The sequence below is a fragment of the Mauremys reevesii genome, linkage group 1 (assembly GCF_016161935.1).
Source record: "Mauremys reevesii isolate NIE-2019 linkage group 1, ASM1616193v1, whole genome shotgun sequence".
NCBI classification, from domain to species: domain Eukaryota; kingdom Metazoa; phylum Chordata; order Testudines; family Geoemydidae; genus Mauremys; species Mauremys reevesii.
Window position 1 is genome coordinate 229,947,146 of NC_052623.1, and position 24,369 is coordinate 229,971,514.

Here is a 24,369-nt window from a genome sequence, read left to right on the forward strand (position 1 = left end):
GAGAAACCAGTTATCTGTGTGTGTTGTAGAGTTGCCAAACCTCTAGGATTGTCCTGGAGTCTCCAGGAATTAAAGCTTAATTTTTTAAATAAAAGATTATGTCTTGTGATGGAACCTCCAGGAATGTATCCAACCAAAATTGGCAACCTTAGCTATGATGAGGTGTATAGACTCTATGCTGCAACAGCCATAAAGGGGTTAATGGATAGAACTGCTACTTCCCCAGTTATGGCTAATTATTTGATGAGCAATAGCTGGGATAAAAGGCTGCAGCTTGGAAGAAAGGGGTAGCTGTTGGAGGGGACTACACTGAGGGAGTGGTTCTGCAGGCAGCTGGTGCTGTCTAAGGAACAGACCCAGAAATGCCATGAGGTGAAAGTGCCAGGAAATAGCTATGAGAGACTGGACTTTCTTAGGACCATGTTGTTGGGCCCTTAGGAAGACTGCAATACAAGGATAAAAGTAGCTGACATAGGCCTGGAAGACCAAGAGAATGTGATCTTAAAAGGTCAGTATATTCTTAAAACCCCTTTAGAGCTGAGGAATAAGACACCCCCTCCTCCCATGCTGGGGCTGCAGACAGCCTGCAAGACTAGATCACTTGGTGCCTATTCCAGATTATATCTCCCACTGTTGTTGTTATGGTACAGACATGCCAGAGCAGAAGAACACTTATTAATCTTCCCAAGTATAGGCTGGGTCAGAGTGTCCTAGGGCAAGCAGGGTGTGAATTTCTTAGGGTCTGGATGTGATAATCAGATGCTGTCTGGTCTCCAGACCGTCTGCTTGCATTTGAAAGCAAATGGAATCCTTGAGTTGTTTCTTATGACTTGTCTGTAGAATTTTTTTCAATTTATTGGTTGCCAACTAATCCAAGGTAACTAGCCTTTACAAAGATGGTAATCTGGACAACATAATGGGTTGCTGTTTTTTTGGCAGGGAATTCTGAAGATGTGGGGGAGGAAGGAGTTCTGGGTCAAATAAATTATTTGATTTTGACTTTTTAAACATTTTAATTTTTTTAAATTGCATTTTCAGTTTGAAATAAGTGTTTCAAATTTTCTTTTTAAATGTTTCACTTTGAAAAATCACAACAAAATACTTTTGTTGAGAATCTTTAGTTTGGCTTTTTAACAGATGCAGTTCAGTAAAGTGGACACACATCTGCAAAGTTTCAGTGTTGCTGAATTTACGCCTTCCCCTCCCCCCCCAAAAAGGAAAAAAAACTTCAGCAGAAAAATGGTACCTCACTTTAGTCCTGACAATTTCTAAACTGGACACTTTGTGAACATTTGTTCCAGATTACAAAAGTAGCCTGGAACAAGCACTTATGGAATGTCCAGACTAGGCTTCATAAAAGAGATTAACTACATTGGGTAAGAATACTAGTGTAGACATACCTCTAGTCTGGCAAAGACCTATGTGGATCTGCATAGATCCTGGAACAAGAGGGTTAAGAACTGTAACTGCCTATTGACCATTAGGGCTTGATTTTTAGATGCCTAGTGATGCTTAGCAGTGACTGATGTTTATCTAATTTCTTATTTGAGAAGGGGGGGCAGTCACAGATTTGCACAAATTACTGTAAGCAACATCTAATTTTGTGAGTGGTATTTGGGAGACTTACAAGTGGTGCTAAGTCCAAAGATCCTAGCAGAGCCCATGGGCCTAGTGAAGCCTCAATGAGGGGGAGCCAGGCGGCATGCACAATCTACTTTAGAGGCATCTAACTCTGGTGACTGTGCTAAGCAGAGTTTAGAGTACCACCACCACCTTCTCCCCTCTCAGCCCTAAAAAAATCTAACCCCTTGAATTTTTAATGTAGAAAAATAAGCAGATATTTTCTTTCTTAAACTTTTTCAGGCTTTCTTTATCCATCATCAAAACAAAACAAAGGACAAGCACCGAATTCTTTTCTACCTTTTCAGGTCATCTTTAAAACACGAAGTGCCAAATTTTGAGCTGATTTTTGTCACAATTTCTTACAATCCTTCTATTCCCCAATACTCAAGCCAGTCCCTTAACTTCTAATTAGCTTGCCATTAGGCAACTGCCACACATGCTCCTAGCAATCATCTAACCATTGATTCTTAGATAGGAGCTCTTCAGGGCAGGAGATGTCTTATGTGTTTGTACAGTAACTGGCACAATGGGACCCTGAACCTGATGAGTCTTTTGGTTGCTATTTCAATGCAAATTCTCGAAATAGGGGCTTGTCTACATGGGGATATTGACTAGAATAGCTATTGTGGAATTAAACTATTCTGCTAGAGCTATTCCAGAATAGCTCCATGTGTGGATGCTCTATTCCAGAATAAAAGTGTGGTTTTAATTTATTTCAGTCCAAACCATAGAGCAGGCAGGGACAAACCCACAGTTGAAACTTTTTTTTTTATTTCAGCATGTTACTTAATTGCTAGTCCCACAGTACTCCTGCCACCTCTTTCATTGCCACCCTTACGTGTTGGATTCTTCTTTTCAGTTCTCCAGATCTCTTTCCGATGGCACTAAGTGTCCTTCCCAAGTACATATTAATTCTTCTGATTCAGCTTCTCTCCTGAAATTTCAATCAACAGCTCTTCCATCTTCCCTAGTAGCGCAACTTCATTTTCTTTGTATTTGCCTTCAATCCACGGTCTTCACAAACATGTCCACTGACACCATATTTACCAATTTCTCTTTGTCAGTCAAAAGGGCCAGATCATACGCTAATTTTCTGTCTCCACAGGCTTAGTCTAGACTCTAGGGTGAAATGTCAATGTTAAAACTGAGATGGAAATTCGCTGATTCAGACCTATAGCTAGGCAAACAAAAGTGAGGAGGCAAGGCAAAATCAGGCCCTGATTCTGTAAGCTACTGCACATGGGCTGACCCCACTGAGCAGCACAAGGGTCCATCTGCATGCAGTAACTTGCAGGATCCAGGCCTAAGACCTATATATTCAATTCTGTGTAAAGTGCTCCCAAATCAGAATGCTGCCTTTCACAACCTCTTTGCATGGGTCCAAAGGCTATCCACCCATATGGACCTGATTCTTTTCTTCCTTTCTCACAGGGCCTACAACAGACAGAAGGTTTCAACTCTTCTCTTTGCAAAACCAAGACACTTCCCACACAGTCTGCCCGCAACAGAAGTACACTGCTCTCCAGATTCTGCAAGACAGAAGGGTTTCCCTTTTCCCAAGCTGCTAGACTTTTGAAGGTATGACCCACTGGGTGGCTGTAGACAATTCCCTTCACCACCTCTTTGTGCCTAATCTGTAAAATTGGAATGGCACTGCCCTCCTTTTCAAAAATACTTTGAGCTCTACTGAGAGCTATTTAAGAGTTAGGTATCTTATTATTAAAGATACAGATAGGCACCAGTGGGATTTTCAAAAGTGTCTAGGTACCTAACTTGGCACTGAGGGGGGCACTGTTGCCTAGTGGATAAAGCACCACACTCAAGATACCTGGGTTCTATTCCTAGCTCTTCTACTGGCCCACTGGATTATCTTGGGTAAGTCTCTTTAATTGCTCTGTGCTTCAGTTTCACCATCGTTAAAATGGGGATCATGATACTGACTTCCTTTGTAAAGTGGTCTGGCATCTTACTGATGAAGATTGCTATATAAGAGTTAGGCATTGTACTCCATTGATTCCCATTCTCTCCCCTCCCCTCCCTTGAAATCAATAGGTAGCTAGGTGCTGAATTCCTATCTGCAACTTTAGGTACCTAAATACAGGGCTGAATTTAGGAGCAGATGATCTAGGCAACCACTGGGAGGCACCAGGCTCAGGGTGCTGTTTTTGTTAGTGACAAAAGGAAAAATAGAATGTTTGAAGTAAAATGTTTCAAGTATTCTGTATGTGGATTAATCTTAAAGGAAATTTTTAAAATTGTTTATATATGGCATGAATAAATACAGATTTAACAATTCTACTGTGCAAATTTATCTGACAAGGATAAATCATACATGAAAATTGTACATCAAACTCATGAAATGGGCTACAAATGCAGTAAAAATTAGGTATTCAAAAGTTTGACAAATGAGGGATGCGGGCATGTGTGCTGCAGATGCTCCTTGCCTGGGGTGCCATTTGGTCTAGGGCTGGTCCTGCTGAAATACCTTTTGAAAATGTGTCCATAAAACTTGCACCTTTCTTGAGAGTTAGAGACAGAAGCATTTATTCCCCCTCTTTCAGATGAATTTCAATGTATTAATTAAAGTAAACTAACAAATCCTATTTAGTGCTAGCAGTGAAAATGACTAATAATTAATGGAATGTTAAACTACAACCTACTGTTCCACCACTAGGTGGCACTGTATACAAAACATTCTAAGCCAGGGATAGGCAACCTATGGCACACGTGCGGAAGGTGGCATGCAAGCTGATTTTCAGTGGCACTCACACTGCCCAGGTCCTGGGCACCGGTCCGGGGGGCTCTGCATTTTAATTTAACTTTAAATGAAGCTTCTTAAACATTTTTAAAACCTTATTTAATTTACATACAACAATGGTTTAGTTATATATTATAGACTTATACAAAGAGACCTTCTAAAAACATTAAAATGTATTACTGGCACGCAAAACCTTAAATTAGAGTGAATAAATGAAGACTCAGCACAGCACTTCTGAAAGGTTGCTGACCCCTGTTCTAAGCTAACCTGAGAGATAATTGGCAGAGCATTAAAGGATCTTTTGATGAAGACACCTGGTGTGTCTATAAGCAAGCTCTGTAGCCAGTCCTTATCTGGTACAGAGGAGCATGACCAGAACCAGTTGCTGATTGTTCTAGGAATCTGAAGACAAGGGGGGGGGGGAAATCATGGGAGGGGAGCACTTCCCACACTTACTGTGTCATTCTCCACTAATATGCTTCAGCATTTGCCCTGAAGGAAACACCTTCAGGACTGAAGTTAGTTTGGCCTGTATAGCCCACTTATCCTTGCCTTCTCCATTGAAGCTGCCAACAAAGGGGCCAGCAGTAATGGGGTGGGTTTGTGGTGAGGCCACCCATCCATTTGGATCTGGCTTCAAACCACCCACTCCTCTCACAAGGGCAACCAAGCAAGTGGCCAGCTGGGTAATGGCTTTCAGTCACTATGGATGTGGACTACATTGGAACTGCTAACCTGTATCCCACAGCAAGAGAACAAGATGAGTGTGAAATGCCCATGTGGTGTTTTTCTCTGGGGGTCGAAAGATAAGAGGGGGAGGAGGGACAGCTGGGGGTAGGAAGTGCAGGAATGGGGAGTGAGACAAAAAAGAGGAGAGTGGATGGGCAGGGTCCCCCAGGGGTAACTGGCGGAGAGAATCAATCTCAATATACAAAGTACAACATCCATTTTTGGGGGGGGGGATAAGTGAAGGAGCAGGAACTACACATACAACTTATCCACCCTCCAGCTCCCTCTCCTTCCCCACCCTCCAGCTCCCTCTCCAACTATCACAACAGAGCTACTGCTGTGACTCCTTCCTTCATCCCGCGCTGAGAGGGACTGAGAGATCTGCCCTCAAAGACCCAGACATGCTGCCCCAAGCACCTGCTTCCTTTGCTGGTGCCTGGAGCCGGCCCTGCAAACAACATACTCTAAACTCATCAAGCTATTTCTCCTACCAATGGGGAAGGAAGAGCAAGATTGTTGGGATTTTCTATTTTCAGATGTAAAATTTTTTATTAAAGTTAATGTTTAAAATTAAATATACATGAGTTATGAGGGATTACAGGTATTGGTTACAAGGATCACAAGCTACATACATATCACACAACCAGCATAGACCCAGATTGGGGTGTGGGAGTTTTTAAAGCATCGCTAGATAAGTGGGCTCGGGTATGCCACCTATGGAATGTATTAAGAGTCCAACTCAGTATTGGTGTAGCGAATAAGTACGTGGGTGAGGTGCGTCAGGGAAGGAAGTGGGTTATTTCCCTGGTTGGTAGTCTCGGTTACCTGACCTGGTACTGGCTGTGTCCCATGATGTGTTCTATATAGATGTCTCTGGACCACCTGATGGTGTCAGACACCATGAGCTGTCTCATGAGCCGGGCATAGCAGTGATGGACTCCGCATGCTCTCAGTACTGGCTTGTTGTGGGGGTCTGTCATCTGTCACCCCTTCTCACAGATTCAGCTCTTCCCTGTTTGGGCATGGCTGATAATAAATGAAACCTTTCCCATAAATATCCTGTGGGAAGAATTAGGAGAGTATCACTGGAGATGGGGATTCATCCTTTGTGTGCTGTGTGCTCCAAGCAGGAACACACAGATTATAACTGAACCACTTTATTACCATGTTAACAAAATCTGGGAGGAGATGGTGTTGGTCAGAGCTGGGTACAGAAACTTTAGGGTCTGTCTATACTGCAATCAAATACTCGGGGCTGGCCCATGTCTGCGGGCTCAGGCTATGGGGCACTTTAATTGTGGTGTAGCTCTTCAGGCTCGAGCCTAGCTCTGGGACCAGCCCATTTCTGTCTCCCCCATCCCCAGGAATCAGAGCCTGGGTTCCGGCCTGAACCAGAACATCTACACTGCAACTAACAACATGTAGCCCAAGCCCCTGTCAGCTGACATGCAGGGCTGGATTAACCTTTTTGTGGGCCCCGTGCCAAACATACTGGTGGGCCCCTTCTGCGTGTGGGCCTGAGGTGTCAGCACCATGGTATACCCAGTACTGAATCTCAGAGAAATTTTTCATTTTGATCACACACCTCTGCTTATCTATGTGTGTTGCAGCTTCTGCAGCCCCCAGTTTTTCTCATTGAGCTGTACCCGTGTGGGTTTACTGGTGTCCACAGGGAGCAGAACTTTCACAATCATCAGCGAAACTCCCCACAGATTTATCTCCTTCCTCATTCAGGCATTCTATAGCCATGTCTCCAGTACCACCCTATTTCACCAGCCACTGTATGTGGTCCTGGCCTCAGATCAATAAAGTTCCACAGCCAGCAGATACCTGATCAAATCTGACAAATTCCTCCACCAGCACCCATCCTGCTGTTTGAACAAGCCACTTGCAAACATCATTTCTCCAACCCTGGCTCAGTGAGCATTTAGACCCTGGGAACCTGCAGTCACCAGCCATCTTTTTCCCTCTGCTCCCATCTATGTGCTATTCCACTACCTAGTCACCACCACCTCTCCACATGCTTGTTTCCCTTCTACCTTGGACGTGTTCCCCAGGCAGCTGGTCCTATTCTCCCCCTGCAAACCTGACCTGCTTCCACTTTCCCTGCTCCCCTTGACATTCCTTTCCTACCAGTGACCTCTGTTCATTGAGGTTAACTCCAGTTTCTTTATCTGCTCCTACCTTAATGGCCCCCAGTAGTCACAGAGCCACTTGTAGCTTCTCTGGCTCCAGCCATAGGGCCAATTGCCAGAGGCCAGCCTTAGACAGGTGCACCTACTAGCTGCGGGAGGGGTGGCAATTCCAAGACAGAGCATGCTCAAACCTTGCAATGGCCGTACTAGGGGCTCTCAATCCTCAGTGCTGGACTTAGGCAGCTGTAGACTCTGCAGTTAGGTGCTTCCCTACTCCAGGCCAAGGCTTTAAGTACCTGGATGATTTCCGAGGCTGGGGCACCAGGAGATTCCCCATTCCTGAGCAGCAGTTCTGCAACAAGCTCACGCCACCCTCCTCTGCTGTGGGACCGGGACCCTATAAACACAGTGGAGTTACCTCATGCATAACCAGTTCTACCCAAAGCCTGTTTGAAGTCAGTGGGAGTCTTTTCATTGTCTTTAATGGGCTGTGTATAGAAGCAAAGGAACTAATTCTAGGAGTACAGTGCATTCTAAAACTATGCTGCACTGGTTTACTATTGTAAACAGGAGGGACTCACATTACCTAGTGAACAATCAGAACCTCCTGCAGCACTTAACTTTTTCTGAGAGGCCTCCCACACAATTACTAAATGTAAACCTGCTTAGCTTACAAGGTTTGGAAATATCAGGTGGTATGGTTACAAAAGCAAGGCACTTCTGAATTCAGTAGGAATTTGGATGTGCACAGAATGCAGGACCAGTTCCTGCATGGTTACAGAACTGCAGTAAAGAGGAACAATTTTCAGTTTACGTGAATAAAGAATATATGGATCCATTTTGTAAGACTGTCCCACATAATGAAGAAAAGTTGAGGTGCCTTTGCTGTTCTTTTGTTCCACTCTTAGTTTCTGTGGGGAACTTGCAAATGCAATATTACGGTCACTTTCTTTTTAAACAAACAAAACAAAAAAATGGTAATGGTTGCTGAAAATAGCAATTTCGGTCCCAGTTAGCATTGGGAAGATGCCAGGATTTGTTGCTCAATTTTATCCTACTTTTTCTACAGCAAATTACAGTGGATCAGTATTTGATTTGGGAGAAATGAAATAGCAGAGAGCGGCTCAAATTGAACTTAAGTGCTCCTGAACTTTGAGGGTGTTCAAATCTGGAAAGGAGGTGCTAGATTCCCTTTCTGAATATTAGATAAATCTGGAAAGGAAAAGTCAATTTCTGCTTCTGTCTCTCAGAAGTGGAAATTGAGTCACATCCTCCTGTGTGCCTGGTACTGTACCTAAAGCTGCCCAGGTCCTCTAGTAGAGCCTTCCCTCTCTTACTTGTCATTTTAACTTCTCCTGGTGGGGTCCACATTCCTCCCTTGCTAGGCTTCAGATAGAGGCACATTGTCCATTCATTCTACACAATTCCTTCTTTGGGGGCTGCCAGCCGAGGCCACCAGCATCCCTAATCCAGTCTGGGGAAGTCTTCTGAGTGTGATATCAGGGCCAAAGCCTTCTACTCCTTATGCATACATGTTCCCCATTCACAATACCGCCCTCTTCTAGCAGCCAGCTCCCCATTCAGAGCAAGCTGGTGCATCGGGTCGCACTAGACCTGGCAGCTTCCCTACTCCCTCCCCGTCCCTTTCCTCTTGATAGTGGCCAAGGGAATGCTGCTCCAGGGCCGACTCTCTAGGCAGGGAGCTGGCCAAGGAACTACAGCTCCCAGGATCTCTTGGGCTCTTGGCTTCTGAGCTGGATCCCTGCAGGCAGAGGATGAGAGTTGGAGCGTTGTTGCCTGTCTCTGGGCTTGGTGCGGGTGATAGAATGCAGCAGGGCCCTGGTACAGTATATCCCGGGAGGGGGGTGATTGGCAGTCTGCCAGTCTGTGGGGGAGTAAGTGGGGCTGGAGAGGTTGGTAACCAGCGTGCTGCTCCTTGCTCTCTCTCAGGGCCTCTCGCAGTGCTGTGGGATGGGAGGAGGCCAGCGTTAGAGGACCCTTCTGAGCATGGGCCCTGCGCCAAGGAACCATTGGGTGTCATGGTTAAACCTGGTACTGCTGACATGTGTTAGTGGTGGGTGTTTAATTGCAATGTAGACATAACCTCAGAGCCCAAAACAGGCCTTTCCATTGGGGCTGGGGTTTCATCCCTTTTGCCATCACTGTCTATTCTTGATCTGGTGCCAGGTTTCTACATAGGTATCAGGGATAGAAAGCTGGGATCAGGAAATGCACATTTTACCATACCCATACTTCCTACTCCTCTCTAGGACATTGAGGATTTAGAAGCTGTGTGGTTTTTAACCCTTAACTTTCCAGACATGAGGGAAACATGCTATTTTCTTTCCTTCCTGTTCCCATTCACCTGTGTCATGTCTCACATGACTGCTCCTTGAACACTTCCTTGTGCTACCTTTTTAAAAACTGGAGCTGCATCAAGATTTGATTGTGTGATCTTTAGAAACAGCCATGAACTGTCTGGAAACCAGACATGTTTGCAAACAATCTTAGTGTTAAACTGCCTCTCCCCATCACCCCCTTCCCCAAACACCTCCCATCTTCCCTAGTGATTTCAGAATGCAGCTCAAAATTACCCTTGTGGTTTTTATTAGCTCCCCACCTCTCTTCCATAGACATTCTAGCAACTTCACTGATCTGGTTCTCTACTCCCTTCCAGAACATAGTTAATATTACTAGTATTAATACTACTGTAACATCCTTGTCTCTGACCTTGACCTTTGTAAATTTGTCCCCAGAATATCCATGCAGAATGCTGTTACAAAGATCATTTTCCAGCCGTCGCTTTGACGATGTACCCCTCTCTTTGAATCCCTCCATTGGCTCCCTCTTCTCTATTGTGTCAAACATAAGCTGCTTGTCTTCATTTTCAAGGACCTTCATGGCCCATCCCCACACTACCTATCATGCTCATATACTATTGGAGGCGACTCCAGGCTGACCAAGGCTCCTGGTATGCCAGGGAGATTCCCATTTGCAACCAAAAAACTCCCGACTCCCAATTTAATGTTCTCTCCCTCATAAAAACAGTGTTACCCAGAATCACATGCATCAGCCTCTCTCTCTCTGAGTTAGTGAGAGAGACTGATGGCTGATGCACAAGAGTCTGGGTAACATAGGTGTCCTCTGCTCAGTGACTGCCAATGGGAATGTGTGAGGGGTGGGGTCAGCCATGCTCAATGGCCAACGGCAGGGCAGTGGGATAGATGTGGGAGATAGTGGGTTAGTGGGATAGTGTGGGGCTGCAGTGGTGGTGGCACAAGGTGGAGGCAGATGTGTGTGTGTGGGGGGGTACATTGGTCTGTGTGTTAAGGAGGAGGTCATGCTCCATTCTCCCCCAGGCCTTGGCTGCAGCAGAGAGGGGGTAGATGAAGGTTCGGGTGGGGGGGAAACAGCCCCACTCACCCCAGAACTCAGTGTAGTTGTGGGGTTTAGGGATCAGGCAGGAACGTTCATCCCCCATTCTCTCCAGCAAGAGGAGGGAATCAGAGGAGGTCATGCCCGCTCCTCTTCCAGGACTCAGTGCAGGAGGGCCAACACAGTTATGTTCTGCTGCAAATGCTCTGCTGAGCATGGACGTCGTCTCTGCTTTCTTGGGTGTAATTGTGGCCCCACCTCCCTGAACGCTGCCTATGGCCCCACATTGAAAGAGTGTGGCGGGGGGTGGTGGTGCAAGACTGCTTTCCTTGCTGTGAGTTCTATGGACTACGAGGCACGGGGTGGGGAGATTGAACGGGGGTAGTAGTGAAGGGGCTAGGGGATGGCAGTAGGCGTTAGCGGGGCTGGAGGGGAGCAGTTGGGGGGAGGGGCAGGATGTTCCCTGAAGTTAATTTGAAAATGTTGGTTAGTGTGGTAGACTCCCGCCTCCAATCAGCCTACGATGCCAGCCTCCATCACCCACTTGATAAATTGTCAAACAAGCCCCTCAGTGCTTTTTCCCATGCTGCCCCCACAAACATCTGCAAAATGATCTCATTAGCCTCCTTCAAAACCCTCCTTAAAACTCTCCTTGGCTGTGACAATGGTTAGGCCACTGATGTGCGGAGACCACTGCCTGTCATGCCCACCACTATTGTCTCCATGTGTTCCTGTCAGTCTATCTGTATTTGTCTCTTGTCTTATACTTAGATTGTAAGTGCTTTAGTCTAGTGTCAGTGAGGACTGACTTTTTGTTCTGTGTTTATACAGCACCTAGCATGATGCGGTCCTGCTCTAGGAGCAGGGCTCCTAGGTACTATGATACCTAGAAAAATAATTCCTAGGGACAATTATCCAGATATTGGGTGGCCCGGACCAGAAGGTTGTGTGGTCATTCCTGCTGATTTCAGCTTATTCTTTAATAGAAACCTCTTAATTATTAAACCCTCAAGAAGTCTGGGCCCTCAAAAAATGAATGTTCAGAAGTTTGTCTGATTATTTGACTGTACAGAGATCTCCTTCACAAAGACCTGCAATCTTCCATCCCTAAACAACCCCCTTCCTCCACAGGTTCCCTCTACTTGCAGTTGTCTTTGGGGAAGACAAGGCTCTCTAATGTCTTCTGGGGACATCTCCTCTACTCCCTAGAGAATTGAGGGATATGGGGCATCTCTACTCTCTTAAGGGAAAGGAATTCAGGGCTTTTCCCCAGTCTTTCCCCGCCACTTGTGACCCTTGCTCATATAGCTCATAATGGATTTATGATATTTGTGCACACAAATCATCTTCATACAGTATTGGGTATCCATCATTACAAATCAAGCCCTAAAAACCAAGCAAACATTACCAAGATTTCATTATGCCAATTACAGTGTAATATTAGCAGAGGAGTGGATGTAGAGCTGGAAGCCCCAAACTGAATTCTATTCCTACCTCTGCTACTGCCTTGCTGTAATAATGGTCTACACCAGGGGTAGGCAACCTATGGCACGTGCGGCAAAGGCGGCACAGAAGCTGATTTTTAGTGGCACTCACACTGCCCAGGTCCTGGCCACCGGTCCAGGGGGCTCTGCATTTTAATTTAGTTTTAAATGAAGCTTCTTAAACATTTTAAAAACCTTATTTACTTTACATACAACAATAATTTAGTTATATATTATAGACTTATAGAAAGAGACCTTCTAAAAACGTTAAAATGTATTACTGGCACACGAAAATTTAAATTAGAGTGAATAAATGAAGACTCGGCACACAACTTCTGAAAGGTTGCTGACCCCTGGTCTACACTTATATAGTGTACATGCTTTGGGCTCAATTCTCCATTTCAATAGCGATACATTCGATGCAGAAGTGGGTGGGGGTTAGCATTGCTAACCCTCCAGGATTGGCCTGGAGTCTCCAGGAATTAAAGATTAATCTTTAATTAAAGATTATGTCACGTGATGAAATCTCCAGGAATACAGCCAACCAAAACTGGCAACACTAATGGGGTGTGTGTGTGTCTGTGTGAGTGTGTGTATATATGTGTATAAAACTGTTTTCAGTCACCTTTGCATCTCCCTCTATTCTCATTTCTTCCAGGCGTCTGCGTGGCTCCCAGTGTAAGGTAGAGCAGCCTCAGGGCTTCTCTAATTTATGCAGTGCTGTGCTGCACCAGCCTTTCAGGAACTAATACAGCAGCCAATAGCTGGAGTGCAGCAGCACTGTGGCCACATCCTCTTACCTGAGGCTATGCCTTCCAGCCCATCCCCCTCTATGCAGGAGCTGTCGAGGAAAGGCTTATATCAGCTCTACAATCCCTGGGGAAGCTCCTTGCCTGCACGTAGTCTCTCCAGTTCAGCCAGACTTCCAACCAGAGGAATAATGGCACATTATTAAATTAGGCCTCATAACTCCTCTTCTGAGATAAGTAGATAGCATTACCCCCATTTCGCAGAGAGAGGCTACATGGCAAAGCAGAGCACAACAAGGAGTACAAAACAGTAATCTGCCTATGCCTGATCCACAAGTCCCTACCTTCACTGTGGCCCCAAACTTCAGGTTCAGCTGAGCCGTGCTTTGCACAGGACCCAAGGGGGCAGGGGCAAAGGTGGCTGTGAATCCCTTCTACATGCTCTTGATCCCTGAGGCCAGTTTGAGCTGCTATAACTGACTGCCTGCATTGGCCAATGGGGGCATAACATGTTCTGATAGTGCTCTCATGCTCCCAGCATGCCACCTATGTCAGGGATGACATAGGACCAGCTACACTGGTTCTATGCCACCTGCAGATTCCTCTACAGCAGGGGGATCCTCAGTTGACCTTTTAGTTGCCCTTAAAGCTGTACTGGGCCCCAGGGTGTGGCCCTGTGTCTCAGTTTCCCCATCTGACAAATGATTCACAGAGGTACCCTGAAGCTTATCTAGCTCAATGCAAAACTGGCATTTGTTTAACTGTCACTATTGACTACAGGAGGCATGTGGGAAGGTAGTTCCTAAACATGATACACAAAAGGGTACCTGTGGTTAGACCACTTACACTGTATGTTTCAGGGCACCCAATGGGACAAGTTTGTGGGAGGAAACCTGGACCGGAAGCACGGCTCAGTGCGGCAGCAGCATCCCCAGTCAGACACTACACAGTGCATGTACAGTTTCTATAAATAACATACTGCTTCCAAGCTGCTGCACAAAATGAAGGAAGTGACTGATGAGAGGTAGACCAGCTCTGCGTTTGTGGCTTCAGACACTGGGCCCTATGTGGTGTGCGAAGCACAGAATTGCTATGGTATGGCTAAAACACAGAGATTTAGTGACATGCCCTGGGTCCATGGAACACATTGAGCCAGCCCCTCCGGTCTCGCTGAGCTGTGCTTTGCACAGAATCCAAGGGGGTAGGGGCAGGGTGACTGTGAACCCCCTTTACACACTTTTGATCCCCGGGGCCAGTTTGGGCTGCTGTAACTGACTGCCTGCATTGGCCCGGGGGGTGCACTAGCACTGTGCTCTAGTGGACTAGGTCTGATCCTGAGAGTCCAGACTGTGTGACTTAAGGCAAATTACTTAATCCCTCTGTACTTTTATTTACACAATTTAAAAAGGCCCCGCAGCATAAGCTAGGGCAGCTCCAATTTGCACTTCTATTCTATTCAGGTTGTTATGCCACACTCATCGCTGTTATCTGAGCACCTTCCAGCAGTGCATTAAGCAATGTGACTAATACATGTCATGTGTTTGTTCCTCATCCTCTCCCGAGAGGGAGAAGCATGTGCAGTTTCTTGTTTCAGTGTTTTGTTTTTTAAAAAAAAGCCCCTATAGGGTTTGTGACAGCAGGGAAAAAGCCAGTTTCCCCTGGCTACATCCCCCTCTACCTTCGATCTGCTCCATCTTGCCTCCATTCTGCCTCTTACATGCCCCTGACACATCCTGGATGCTCTCTACCCTGGAGGGAGAAGGACTCCTGCAGAGGAGGCGCAGAGCCCCCATGCAGTGGGCACATTCAGTGGGTGTGGCTTATGGTTGCCTTACGGCCCCCTTTGGGCTAGCCTAGTTGGTGCAAAGGGGAAGCTATTCATCTGGCCCAGTGTGTTCCACTGGAGTGGGTTGGGTTGTTTTTTTGTATGCACGCACCTCATTGATGGCTCGAGACCAAGCATAGAAAATTTCAATCCAAAAGGAATTTGCCAAAGTTATGAGCTATAACGAGAGATGGGGTTATAATGGAAATTGCATTTCAGCCTTTGCTGTAGCACTCTGTGTCACATTTGCTATTCTAAGGAGGAATTACAGAACAGATCACAAACCACCCCGCTGCCAGGACTGTGGGAATAACCCCTTCTACCCAGACCTCAGCTCTGCTGTAGCCACGTTCCTCTCACAGTGGTGTATTCTAGAATGAGATTACACCACTCGGCCACTCCTGTAAGGGAGTGAGTAGGTTGTTTCATGCTCTGGGCTTTTATCTTTGATTCACACAGATAGATTAGATGAAACTGAAGACAAATCCTAAGAATTCCCATCATCTACCAGGTTTTATATGGGTTACATGGCAGCTGTGCTAGACAAAACCCATCTCACTGAGAAGAGGTCACACCCATTCATTTCCAAATCTGGTCCCTACTGGGGCCATGAAACTGGGGAGTTCAAGATCTCACTCGGGGGGGTGGGGTGGAAAGACGGGAAATCAGAAAGTATTGGAAAGAGAGATTTTATTTCAGAGACATTATTAATCCATTAATCAATCTGGTTTAGGTACTTCTAAGGTGCCTTGGTATCACTGTGGTTTCTAAGCACCGGTAGCACAAGAGGAAACTAGAGTATTCTAAAAAGCACCATTAAACTGACAGGAGGACCTGGGCACCTGATAGGAACCAATACCTGGGATGGAGTATGGCCAGAACTTTAAACAATCTCCATGGAATTTCTGTTTAAATGAGAAAATTTACCATTTACCAAGGTTTTTCCAATAGTAGCTAAATATGATCCAGAAAGAGGAGACAAATTGTAAAGAAGTTACTAGGGAAGAGACAGGCTGCACTCCTGTCTGCAAGAGTCCATATATCCAGCAGTTTGGGAGCAGGCTTTCCAGCTCTCAGTGACCTCTTAAGTTTACACATACCCCTCTCTCCTGCATTCTGCTTGTGAGGCTCTGTGCCCCCGGTTGAGATTAAAGTCCTGCTGGAAGAGGAACATATATTGTAACTGCTACATGAGCAAAGAAATGGCAGTGCCCAGTTCGCCCTTTGACAGCTAAATCACTATGGGAAGGACCCATAGCCCCATGTGAGGAAGCTAATGATTTCAGCTGTGTGGCAATGAACAGGGGAAATAAATCCAGTATGGGGCACAAAGGAAATTCCAAAGACACCGATTACAGTGTCTTCATAAGAGTGGTGAACCACCTTAGCAGCTCTGGCAATGGACCCTGAGCACTAAGACCACACCGAATCTGCATACAATTTTAAATAAGTTTACATAAAGATTTTAATCAGAAATAAATGCACACGGTTATTTTTAATTTAGAGAGCACTGTTAAATGTACAAAGCACCGTACAAAGCACATGGACAACATATGCTCGGAGGACTGCAGGGGAAGGAGTTTTCAGTGAGGAAAGTGCCATTGCGTCTCTGAGACCAAATTCTTGATGCCAGGGTTTTCCTTTGAGTTGGTCTTGAGCATTAGGAGTTGCTGGCTTGAGTCCATTAATTGGCTGCAGTGTTTTGATTTATTCAGATTTATAACAGAAAAGTTCCATTTACTGGAACTACCCCAAACTGCAGTCCCCATCACTGAATTCTAGAGTGCTGTCAGATTGGCCATGCAGCAGGCATTTACCAAGGTTCAGTACGTTTCCTTCATCAAATTTGGATGTGAAAAGAGCAGACCGTTAAAAGTCAGTCAACTTTAGCTGAACTTTGGCTTAATCTTTGAGTCTGCAAATTGAAAAGCATATATGCCCTTTGAAAGTACGTCGAGCAAATGAGACCTGGAATTTCTGGATCCATCCAGCATCTGTCTGACTCTCTCAGTCAGATATCTGGAGCATTTGTTGGGAAGTCAAAACCAAAAACCCATTGGTCTGAAGTTGTCCATGGAAAATACTTGCAGTTGCAAGCAAAAGCCTCAGATCCGCTGCAGCTTCACAGAAAGGCATTCACTCCAGAAAGTTCCTCCACTTCCTCGAGCAGCAGGAAACAAAGGTCCCTGCTCCTCCAGGAGTTGCAAGCAAGTTCCCTGCTCCCCTCAAAGTTTACTATTTCAAAATACATTAAAATAATATTTTGTCATCTGTTGAGAGTCCAGAAGTGGCTTCAGGCTCCCAAAGAGTTCTGATCCCTTAGAGAGTGGTAAGTTTTGCCGAGCTAGCTACAGAATGAGCCTTTTACAAGCTTTCTTGGCTAGCAACTGCTCAAACTCCTGGATCTGCTCTGTAGCTTTAGCACACACAGGAGTTCTTTATTCTCCTGCCCCCCAGACCCTCCATTGGCTCTCACCAGTACTCCACCCTTCTGGAGATATTGTGAAGCCATGGAGCCAATTACAGAAATAATAAGCACATCACAGAACTAATATGTCTTCTCTATTCCTAATTTCTAGGATATCCAGCCACGCTGGATAAACACATGAGCTTGATACTTTTGCTAAAATAACTAGCAGTAAAACAGTCAAATATATTACAATTTAAATGTTTCATGGTGAGTCTTCAATGTTAGCACCCTAAACAGAAGAACAGAGCATCTCTTGGAGTGGCTTCCCGCTTATTTGCCTGCAGATGCAGGCAGTTATTAGCACTATGTTGGGTCACATTCTGAAGTCATTCTTCACAACTGTAAGGGCTACAAACTTAATATAGGTACAGAGAGGAGAACTTAAATTCTGCAAAACTGAGGTGTCACCAGAAGGCTGCAAGTTGTGTGCCACAATCTTATAAGCTGCAGATGTGACCCAGAGCCAAATAACCGCTTGGCATTTTTACCTTCACTTCAAAATAAAATAATTTAAAAAGGAACAAACACCAAAACAAACAGGAAAATTAACCCTGTCATTTCATCACCTGCCAGGTCTGAGATTCCAGACTGATCCATGTCCCAGCACACAGCTCCTTGGCTCCCACCACTCTGTGACCCCAAACATTGCCTGTCTTCCCAGGCATGTGTTCCACCCTCCTCTTTGATTCAGTCACCCACGCTCCCAATCGCTGCAGATGTTTCATGTGCCTGCATGGCACCATACTTGCCCAGGGACCGAGCCACTGCTGCTCCCTACCATACGTGCACTCTCTGATGCGACACTAAGTACGAGTTGCGGCTGAAGCTCTTCCCACACTGCGCGCATTTGAAGGGCTTCTCCCCAGTGTGCGTCCTGCGGTGCCGGATCAGGGTGGAGTTGTCGCTGAAGCTCGTCCCACACTCGGAGCACTTGTAGGGTTTCTCTCCTGTGTGCGTCCTGCGGTGCTGGACAAGGTGGGATCTCTGGCTGAAGCTCTTCCCGCACTCAGGACACATGTAGGGCTTCTCTCCTGTGTGGGTCCGGCGGTGGATGATCAGCTTGGAGCTTTCACTGAAGCATTTGTCACAGTCCGTGCATTTGTAGGGCTTCTCGCCTGTGTGCAGCCGCTGGTGCGCGATGAGGTTGGAGCTGTCACTGAAGCATTTCCCACACTCAGGGCATTTGTAGGGCTTCTCACCCGTGTGGAAGTTGGCATGTCTGATGAGCCCCGAGTTCTGGTAGAAGTTCCTCCCACACTTTGCACACACATAGGGCCTCTCTCCGGTGTGGTTCCTTTGGTGCTGCACGAGATGCGTGCTCTGGCTGAAGCTCTTCCCACAGTCTTTGCATTGGTAGGGTCTCTCCCCCGTGTGGATTCTCTGGTGCTGGATAAGGTGCGAGCGCCGGCTGAAGCTTTTCCCGCACTCGGTGCACACATAGGGTTTCTCGCCAGTGTGGATCCGCTGATGGCGGATGAGGTCCGAGCTCCGGTTGAAGCTCTGTCCACATTCAATACAGATGTAAGGCTTCTCGCCCAGGAGAGTTTTCTGGTGAACAATGGTGCCTTTGCGTTTCCTGAAGCCTCTTTCACAACGAATAGGTTTTTCCTGTCTCTCCTCCGGAGAACGTATCTCCTGCCTCTCACAGGCTTTGTCCTGGTCAGAACTCGGAAAAGCTTCCCTTATGAAAAAGTCTGATAATGTCCCAGGGGCTTCCACTGGCTTGGGACCTTCCTGCTGAGGATCCTCCTCCTCATTTTCATTCATGTTCCCATCACCTGCTGGAACAGAATGAGAATCCAGACATACAGCACCCCCTGCTGTTCCAGTCCTGGGCTCTCCCTCTCTTCACTGCTCTGCCAAAGCATTTCATTTCTGACCTATGCCTCCCCTTGCTATTCCTATAGATTCAGAGCTCTGGTACCACACCTCAGTCCGGATCTGCATCTGTGACTGTCCTGCGCTCTCTCTCTTCCACTCCCCACATATTTCCTCCAGTAGCCCAGCCCCTCAGAGAAAGAGGGTAAGAGCCTGATTCTGTTCTAATTTACACCAGTGTCATTCCAGTGATTTAATCTGAGTTGCCCTGGATTTACACTGGCGTAAGTGAGAGAAGTATCAGTCCCACAGAATCCAGGCTCATGAAGCAGACACCTTGACTGCAAACAATGTGATTAGGCAGTTACACTGGAAGCAGCCTTCCCTGACATCTCTTATCTCCTGCTCTGAGAAGAATGGGAAAGAATTCCCTTCATGGACACTGTACACTGGCTCCCACAGTTCCCCCTGTTCATAAATCCCAACTCACCACTCGCTGGTGTCATGGGATGTGTTCGGTCCCCCTCAACACCCTTTCACTTGCACAAAGCACTGAGCCTGTCCTCATAAAGATTTTAAGGCGAGGGAAGTGAGAAAGGGAAAAGGAAGAGAAGTAGAATAGTGAAAACAAAGATGAGGGAGGTGAAGGTAGAGAGATGAGACAGAGGCAATAAAAAACGGGAGCAAGATCTGCTGAGGGCACAGAGCAGAAACGGAGAGCGGAGGAAGAGACACAGAAAAAGCAGAGGGGGCTGAATTTTGGGATCCTCACACCAGCGTTCCTAGGCCAATGCGGAACAATCGACTTTAGCGGAGATCTGCAGGGAAGGAGACCTGCTAGGGGGACATGCAACAACCCAGCATTTAGCCCTCTCCGCTGCCTCCCCAATGACCCCTCTCAGTTAACTGACAGCATGTGGGGCTACAACAAGAACAAATCCCCCAGGGGCTCCCGGGCAACCCACATGCCCCAGCCTTTGTGACAGCGGAAGGGGACCCTGCCGGGCTGTAGCCGCACAGACCCCTATACGCTGTCTCGGAGCTGGTTGGTTTCTTTTTCTTTCCTTTCTCAGTCATCATCGCCCAGCCTTGCGAGCCCCTTCCTGCCGCAGCCCGGCCCCACGGGCAGCAATTTCTTGCCTGTCAGCTGTTGTTTTCTCTCCCCACTCCCCGGAGCTGCATTTCCACCCTCTCCCATTATGGTAGCTCCCCCGTCCCTGACTCACCTCGCCCACTGGCAGCAACGGGGTGTATTTTATCCCCTTATGCTCTCTGGCAAGGGCCGGGGAGGGCTCATTGGAAGCAGGGATTGAGGCACTTTGGATACTAGATGCTCCCCCAGCCCCAAGGAGCAGACAACAGGCTCCAGGGTAATGGACTGCTGGGAATAGGAAGTCCCTTATTTCTGAAGTCCGCCAACCTCCCCCGTCCTGTCCCCCTGCCTTTAAATACTTCCTGCTTCTCAGTAGGCAACGGGGGAGTGCTGTGCTCTATGGTTGTAACCCTTGCATCCCCAGGCGAGAGGCAAGCATGAGGCTTTCAGTAAAGTCAGAGGAGCTGGCAATTCTGAGCTACCCTTTTTTTTAATTATTATCATGGGTAATTAATACGATTTTATGAAATCAGAAGAAACCTTGAGTCTGTTTCTTCAGCTAAGCAACAGAAAGCCTAGGCACGCATGAGAAAGTATGGTGTATGCAAAATAATCTATTAGGAGATTGTGACTTTTGCATTATTTGTTTTCACTGTGTGAAATAAACAGGTGTTTTCAGTCTGTTTTGCCATCTCCCAGGACTCAGTTGCGATGAGCCTGCAGCAGGTCATCTGTGAGTCTGCCAAACTCCACCAGTTATTGAGGGAGAGGGAACAGGTGTCCCTCTGACAACTGAAACAGGAGGACGAGGTCTTCCTCAGAAACAAGGTGGTAAATCTGAGCAGCATCAGAGCGGAACTGAACTCTGTGCAGGAATCTGTTTCTGAAGGAGAGGCCAGACTGCAAGAACAAGATCCTACCACATTTTTCAAGGTGAGGATCTCAAACTCACATTCCTATCCACTAGGGTTGCCACCCCTGAGATATGAAAACCCAGCATGTCCAGGATGTTTGTGAGCCCATAAAGTTGGACAGCTGGCAGTGTGTACTGACCATCCTTACAGATTTCCCAGGACAGCTACCTCAGAAAAGGGATGATCCTGGGAAAACCTGGAACACTGGCAGCCCTACTGTCCACATTCCACAGACACATCCACACCTCTCATCTATCTGCACACATGCCAACCACCCATTCACCCTTCAATACATCATATTCACCCACACTATGATTTTCAGTTTGGCAGAAAGCAGGTGATTGGGGCTCAGGGAAGGAGGATCCCTGTGCATGTGTCCTACTGCCCCACTACTGGTTGGGACTGAAACTGCCTGTGTGTTTTACACAGCTAAAAGCTAATGGAGAGCCTCCTTTCACTCAGGTGATAGAAGCTTTTGCTTTCGAAGCAAGAGAATGGGTTTCACCCTTGCAGCCACCAGGAAATTCCAAGTGACCATGGAGTGCAGTAGCAAAGTTACAGCTGTGAAGACCTATGTGTCTTTGGATTTGTTCCAATATAACCAGTGCTTAAGTTGTGCCAGGGCTGAGCCCCAGCACCTCTAGGCTTAGTAGTTCATAGCCCTGGCACCTCTGGGCTTGCTGCATCAATTATGAATGCAAAAAAATTATTTGGGTCCTGGCACCTCTTTTGTTACAAATTAAGGACTAAATATAACATATAACAGAGGATAAAAGGGGGAAAACTCCCTTCTCCCCAATTTATGTATATCTTTGTTATTATTATTAAAATCTTACTAGCTTTCACTGAAAGGCAGCCAAAACTGGTAACACCCTTTCTTCCTCCCCTTCCCTCTCTGCCCACCCCCTGACCTGATGCCCATGGGACATCCGATCCATCCTATCCCCAGCTCAATCTCCCCTTGTCCAGATGCTTCTGCTGCAGGCATCTGGGTTTCAGTCATCATTGAACTGAAAAAAATTGTATGGGAACCCCTAAACCAACTCCCAGTTTAGCTAATTCCCATCTCTTAGAATATCAGGGTTGGAAGGGACCTCAGGAGGTCATCTAGTCCAACCACCTGCTCAAAGCAGGACTAATCCCCAGACAGAATTCTACCCCAGTTCCCTAAATGGCCCCCTCAAAGATTGAGCTCACAACCCTGGGTTTAGCAGGCCAATACTCAAACCACTGAGCTATCCCCCACAAAGAAACAATTCCTAAGGGAGCACCTGGAATTGAACCAGGGACCTCTGGAGCTGCAGTCAAATACTCTACCACTGAGCTATACTCCCTCTCTTCTCAAGTATGGTCTACACACAGAAAGTGCACCAGTGTAACTTGTGTGAATACTGTTAAATTGGTTTAAGAATGCCTTATATTACTCTGTCAGGTGGGGCCAGTTGATTAAGAAATGTATTGCTTGGACAAAAAGCAGAATTATCTATTAAGCAAAAGCAGATTTATCATATTAATCTGTTGAAACCCTGGAAGGTACAGAAAAGCCTTTTCATCCACCCCAGGGAGGGAGGAGAGGACCTGGGGCCTCAACTCTCTAACCTGGCTGAAGGGTTGTGGATAAAGGAATTAATTTAGGAGAGAGACTTAAAGTGGAGCAGGTGGGTTTCTGGAAATAATCTAGTCATTTTAATTTATGTTGGATTAAATAAACCCACCTCTGAAGAAACGGACTGAAATTCTGCTGCTGTTGGGAGCCATATCGAGTGTCCTGGCTGGTGAATTGGGCCCCACTGTCTTACACTCTGTCATCTTGCTCCTCCTACAGCAGCTCCCCTTTTGGATGGCCCTGAACATTTCAAATGCTTGTAGATGTCTTTTCTTCTCTTTGTTTAGCCCAGTGAAACATAAAGTCAACATTCAACCAATAGAATGAAATAGGACTTAAGGAAACAAGAGAACGACAAGGTACAAACTGGGTGCAAAATTCTTCTTTGTTGTATTGACTTTTCTCCAGAGAGGCAGACTTTAGCTGGGGGCTGCTATCCCATAACTGATGAGGCAGAATTAGGATGGACTAGGTGTTCCAGGTATCAGAGGGGTGGCCGTGTTAGTCTGGATCTGTAAAAGCACCAAAGAGTCCTGGGGCACCTTATAGACTAACAGATGTATTGGAGCATGAGCTTTCGTGGGTGAATACCCACTTCATCGGATGCATGTCACATGCATTGTTATATTGCTGTCTGCAGGATTGTAGCTATGTTGGTCCCAGGACATTAGAAAGACAAAGTGGGTGAGGTCATATCTTTTATAGGACCACCGTTTGTTGGAGAGAGAGACAAACTTTCAGTCTTACACGGAGCTCTTCTTCAAGTCTGGCTTCTTTAGACCTGAAGAAGCTCTGTGTAAGTTCAAAAGCTTGTCTCTTTCAGCAACAGAAGTTGTTCCAAGAAAAGATATTACCTCACTCATCTTGTCTCTCTTGTTATATTGCTGTCATTCCCAAAGGACCCAATCAGGATTAGGGACTTATTGTGGGAGGTGCTATGAAAGCACATAGGAAGACAGTCCCTGCTGCAAAGAGCTTACAACAAAGTTGCAGATGTGCCACTGTGGAAGGACTGAGTGAGTTGGAGGGAAACAGGTTGACTCTTGGATAGGGGCTTTGCCGGTCACTGTTTGCAGATTGGGGTGGTATGAGACATAGGGGTGGTCGGTCTACACCCAGCTGTGCAAACTGGATTGACCAGTATCCCTGGCCTGGGGACGAGCCTGGAATGCCAGGGGTGACTGTTCAACTGCCGTGAGGGTTTAACGCCTGGTTTATTCCAGAGGCAGAGAGAGGAGGGGGCTGAGCCCTGGGTTGGTCAGCGTGTAACTCTCCCAAACCAGCTAGCCCCAGGAGTTAGTGAGGAGGATCAAAGAATCTCAGAGAGGGACTGGAGACCAACAAAACTAACTTCTCCTCCCACCCCCACTGCCCTGGACTGAATTTCCTACTTACCCTCAGAAACGTGGGGTGGGGGTGGGGATAGGGGATGTCAGGCCAGGTAGAGCTTGGATCCCACTGCGAGAGGTAATGCTCAGGAGAGGATGATCCCTTGAGAAGAGCAGTGTTTGTCTGTAGGGCATGAAGCCTGGGGAAGGGGCTCTGTAACAGGTGTATGGGTGTTGAGGTCTAGGGTCCATATTCTGGTCCCCACCCTGACCACTGTATGCCCTTAAGGCCGAGTATAGGGGCTGTGATAGACCAGGGAGCATTCTCCTAGTGCAGGCTTCGATGTAGGGGCTGTGCTGGAAGTGGGAGGGGTGTGAGGATTCTGGGGGCCAGGATTGTTGGGGTAAATTACAGCGGCTGCTAGGATTCCTCTACTTTATGCTGAGTGCCATTCCATTCCC

General features: G+C 46.6%; 2 protein-coding genes and 1 non-coding gene across 10 annotated transcripts in view; 1 reads left to right on the forward strand and 2 right to left on the reverse strand.

Annotated features, from left to right (window-relative positions):
- The first annotated feature begins 273 nt into the window (after positions 1-273).
- LOC120405980 (protein mono-ADP-ribosyltransferase TIPARP-like) overlaps positions 274-24,369 on the forward strand; it is a 31,088-nt gene continuing 6,992 nt past the window's right edge. Inside the window, exons 1-4 of one of the 7 annotated variants that reach the window (XM_039540080.1) lie at positions 274-372; positions 3,055-3,201; positions 20,759-20,992; positions 22,867-22,938. The gene's annotated coding sequence lies outside the window, so the exon portion shown is untranslated. Of the gene's footprint in view, positions 509-3,054; positions 3,202-19,996; positions 20,012-20,758; positions 20,993-22,866; positions 22,939-23,785; positions 24,047-24,369 lie in introns of those variants that run through there. The other 6 variants (XM_039540052.1, XM_039540070.1, XM_039540089.1 and 3 more) reach the window with 6 other exon arrangements.
- Positions 15,432-20,362, reverse strand: LOC120406016 (zinc finger protein 239-like). 2 transcript variants are annotated; one of them, XM_039540142.1, is made up of 2 exons: positions 20,193-20,362; positions 15,432-18,926 (listed from the first exon to the last, which is right to left on the reverse strand). In XM_039540142.1, the coding sequence occupies exon 2, from the start codon at positions 18,913-18,915 to the stop codon at positions 17,923-17,925; it is 993 nt and encodes a 330-aa protein (XP_039396076.1). In that variant the 5' UTR covers positions 18,916-18,926; positions 20,193-20,362; the 3' UTR covers positions 15,432-17,922. The 2 variants fall into 2 exon arrangements, with proteins under 2 accessions (XP_039396076.1, XP_039396065.1); XM_039540131.1 differs by having other exon boundaries at positions 15,432-18,929.
- Positions 22,236-22,307, reverse strand: TRNAC-GCA. Its single transcript has one exon. It is a non-coding gene; the product is annotated as a tRNA-Cys (tRNA).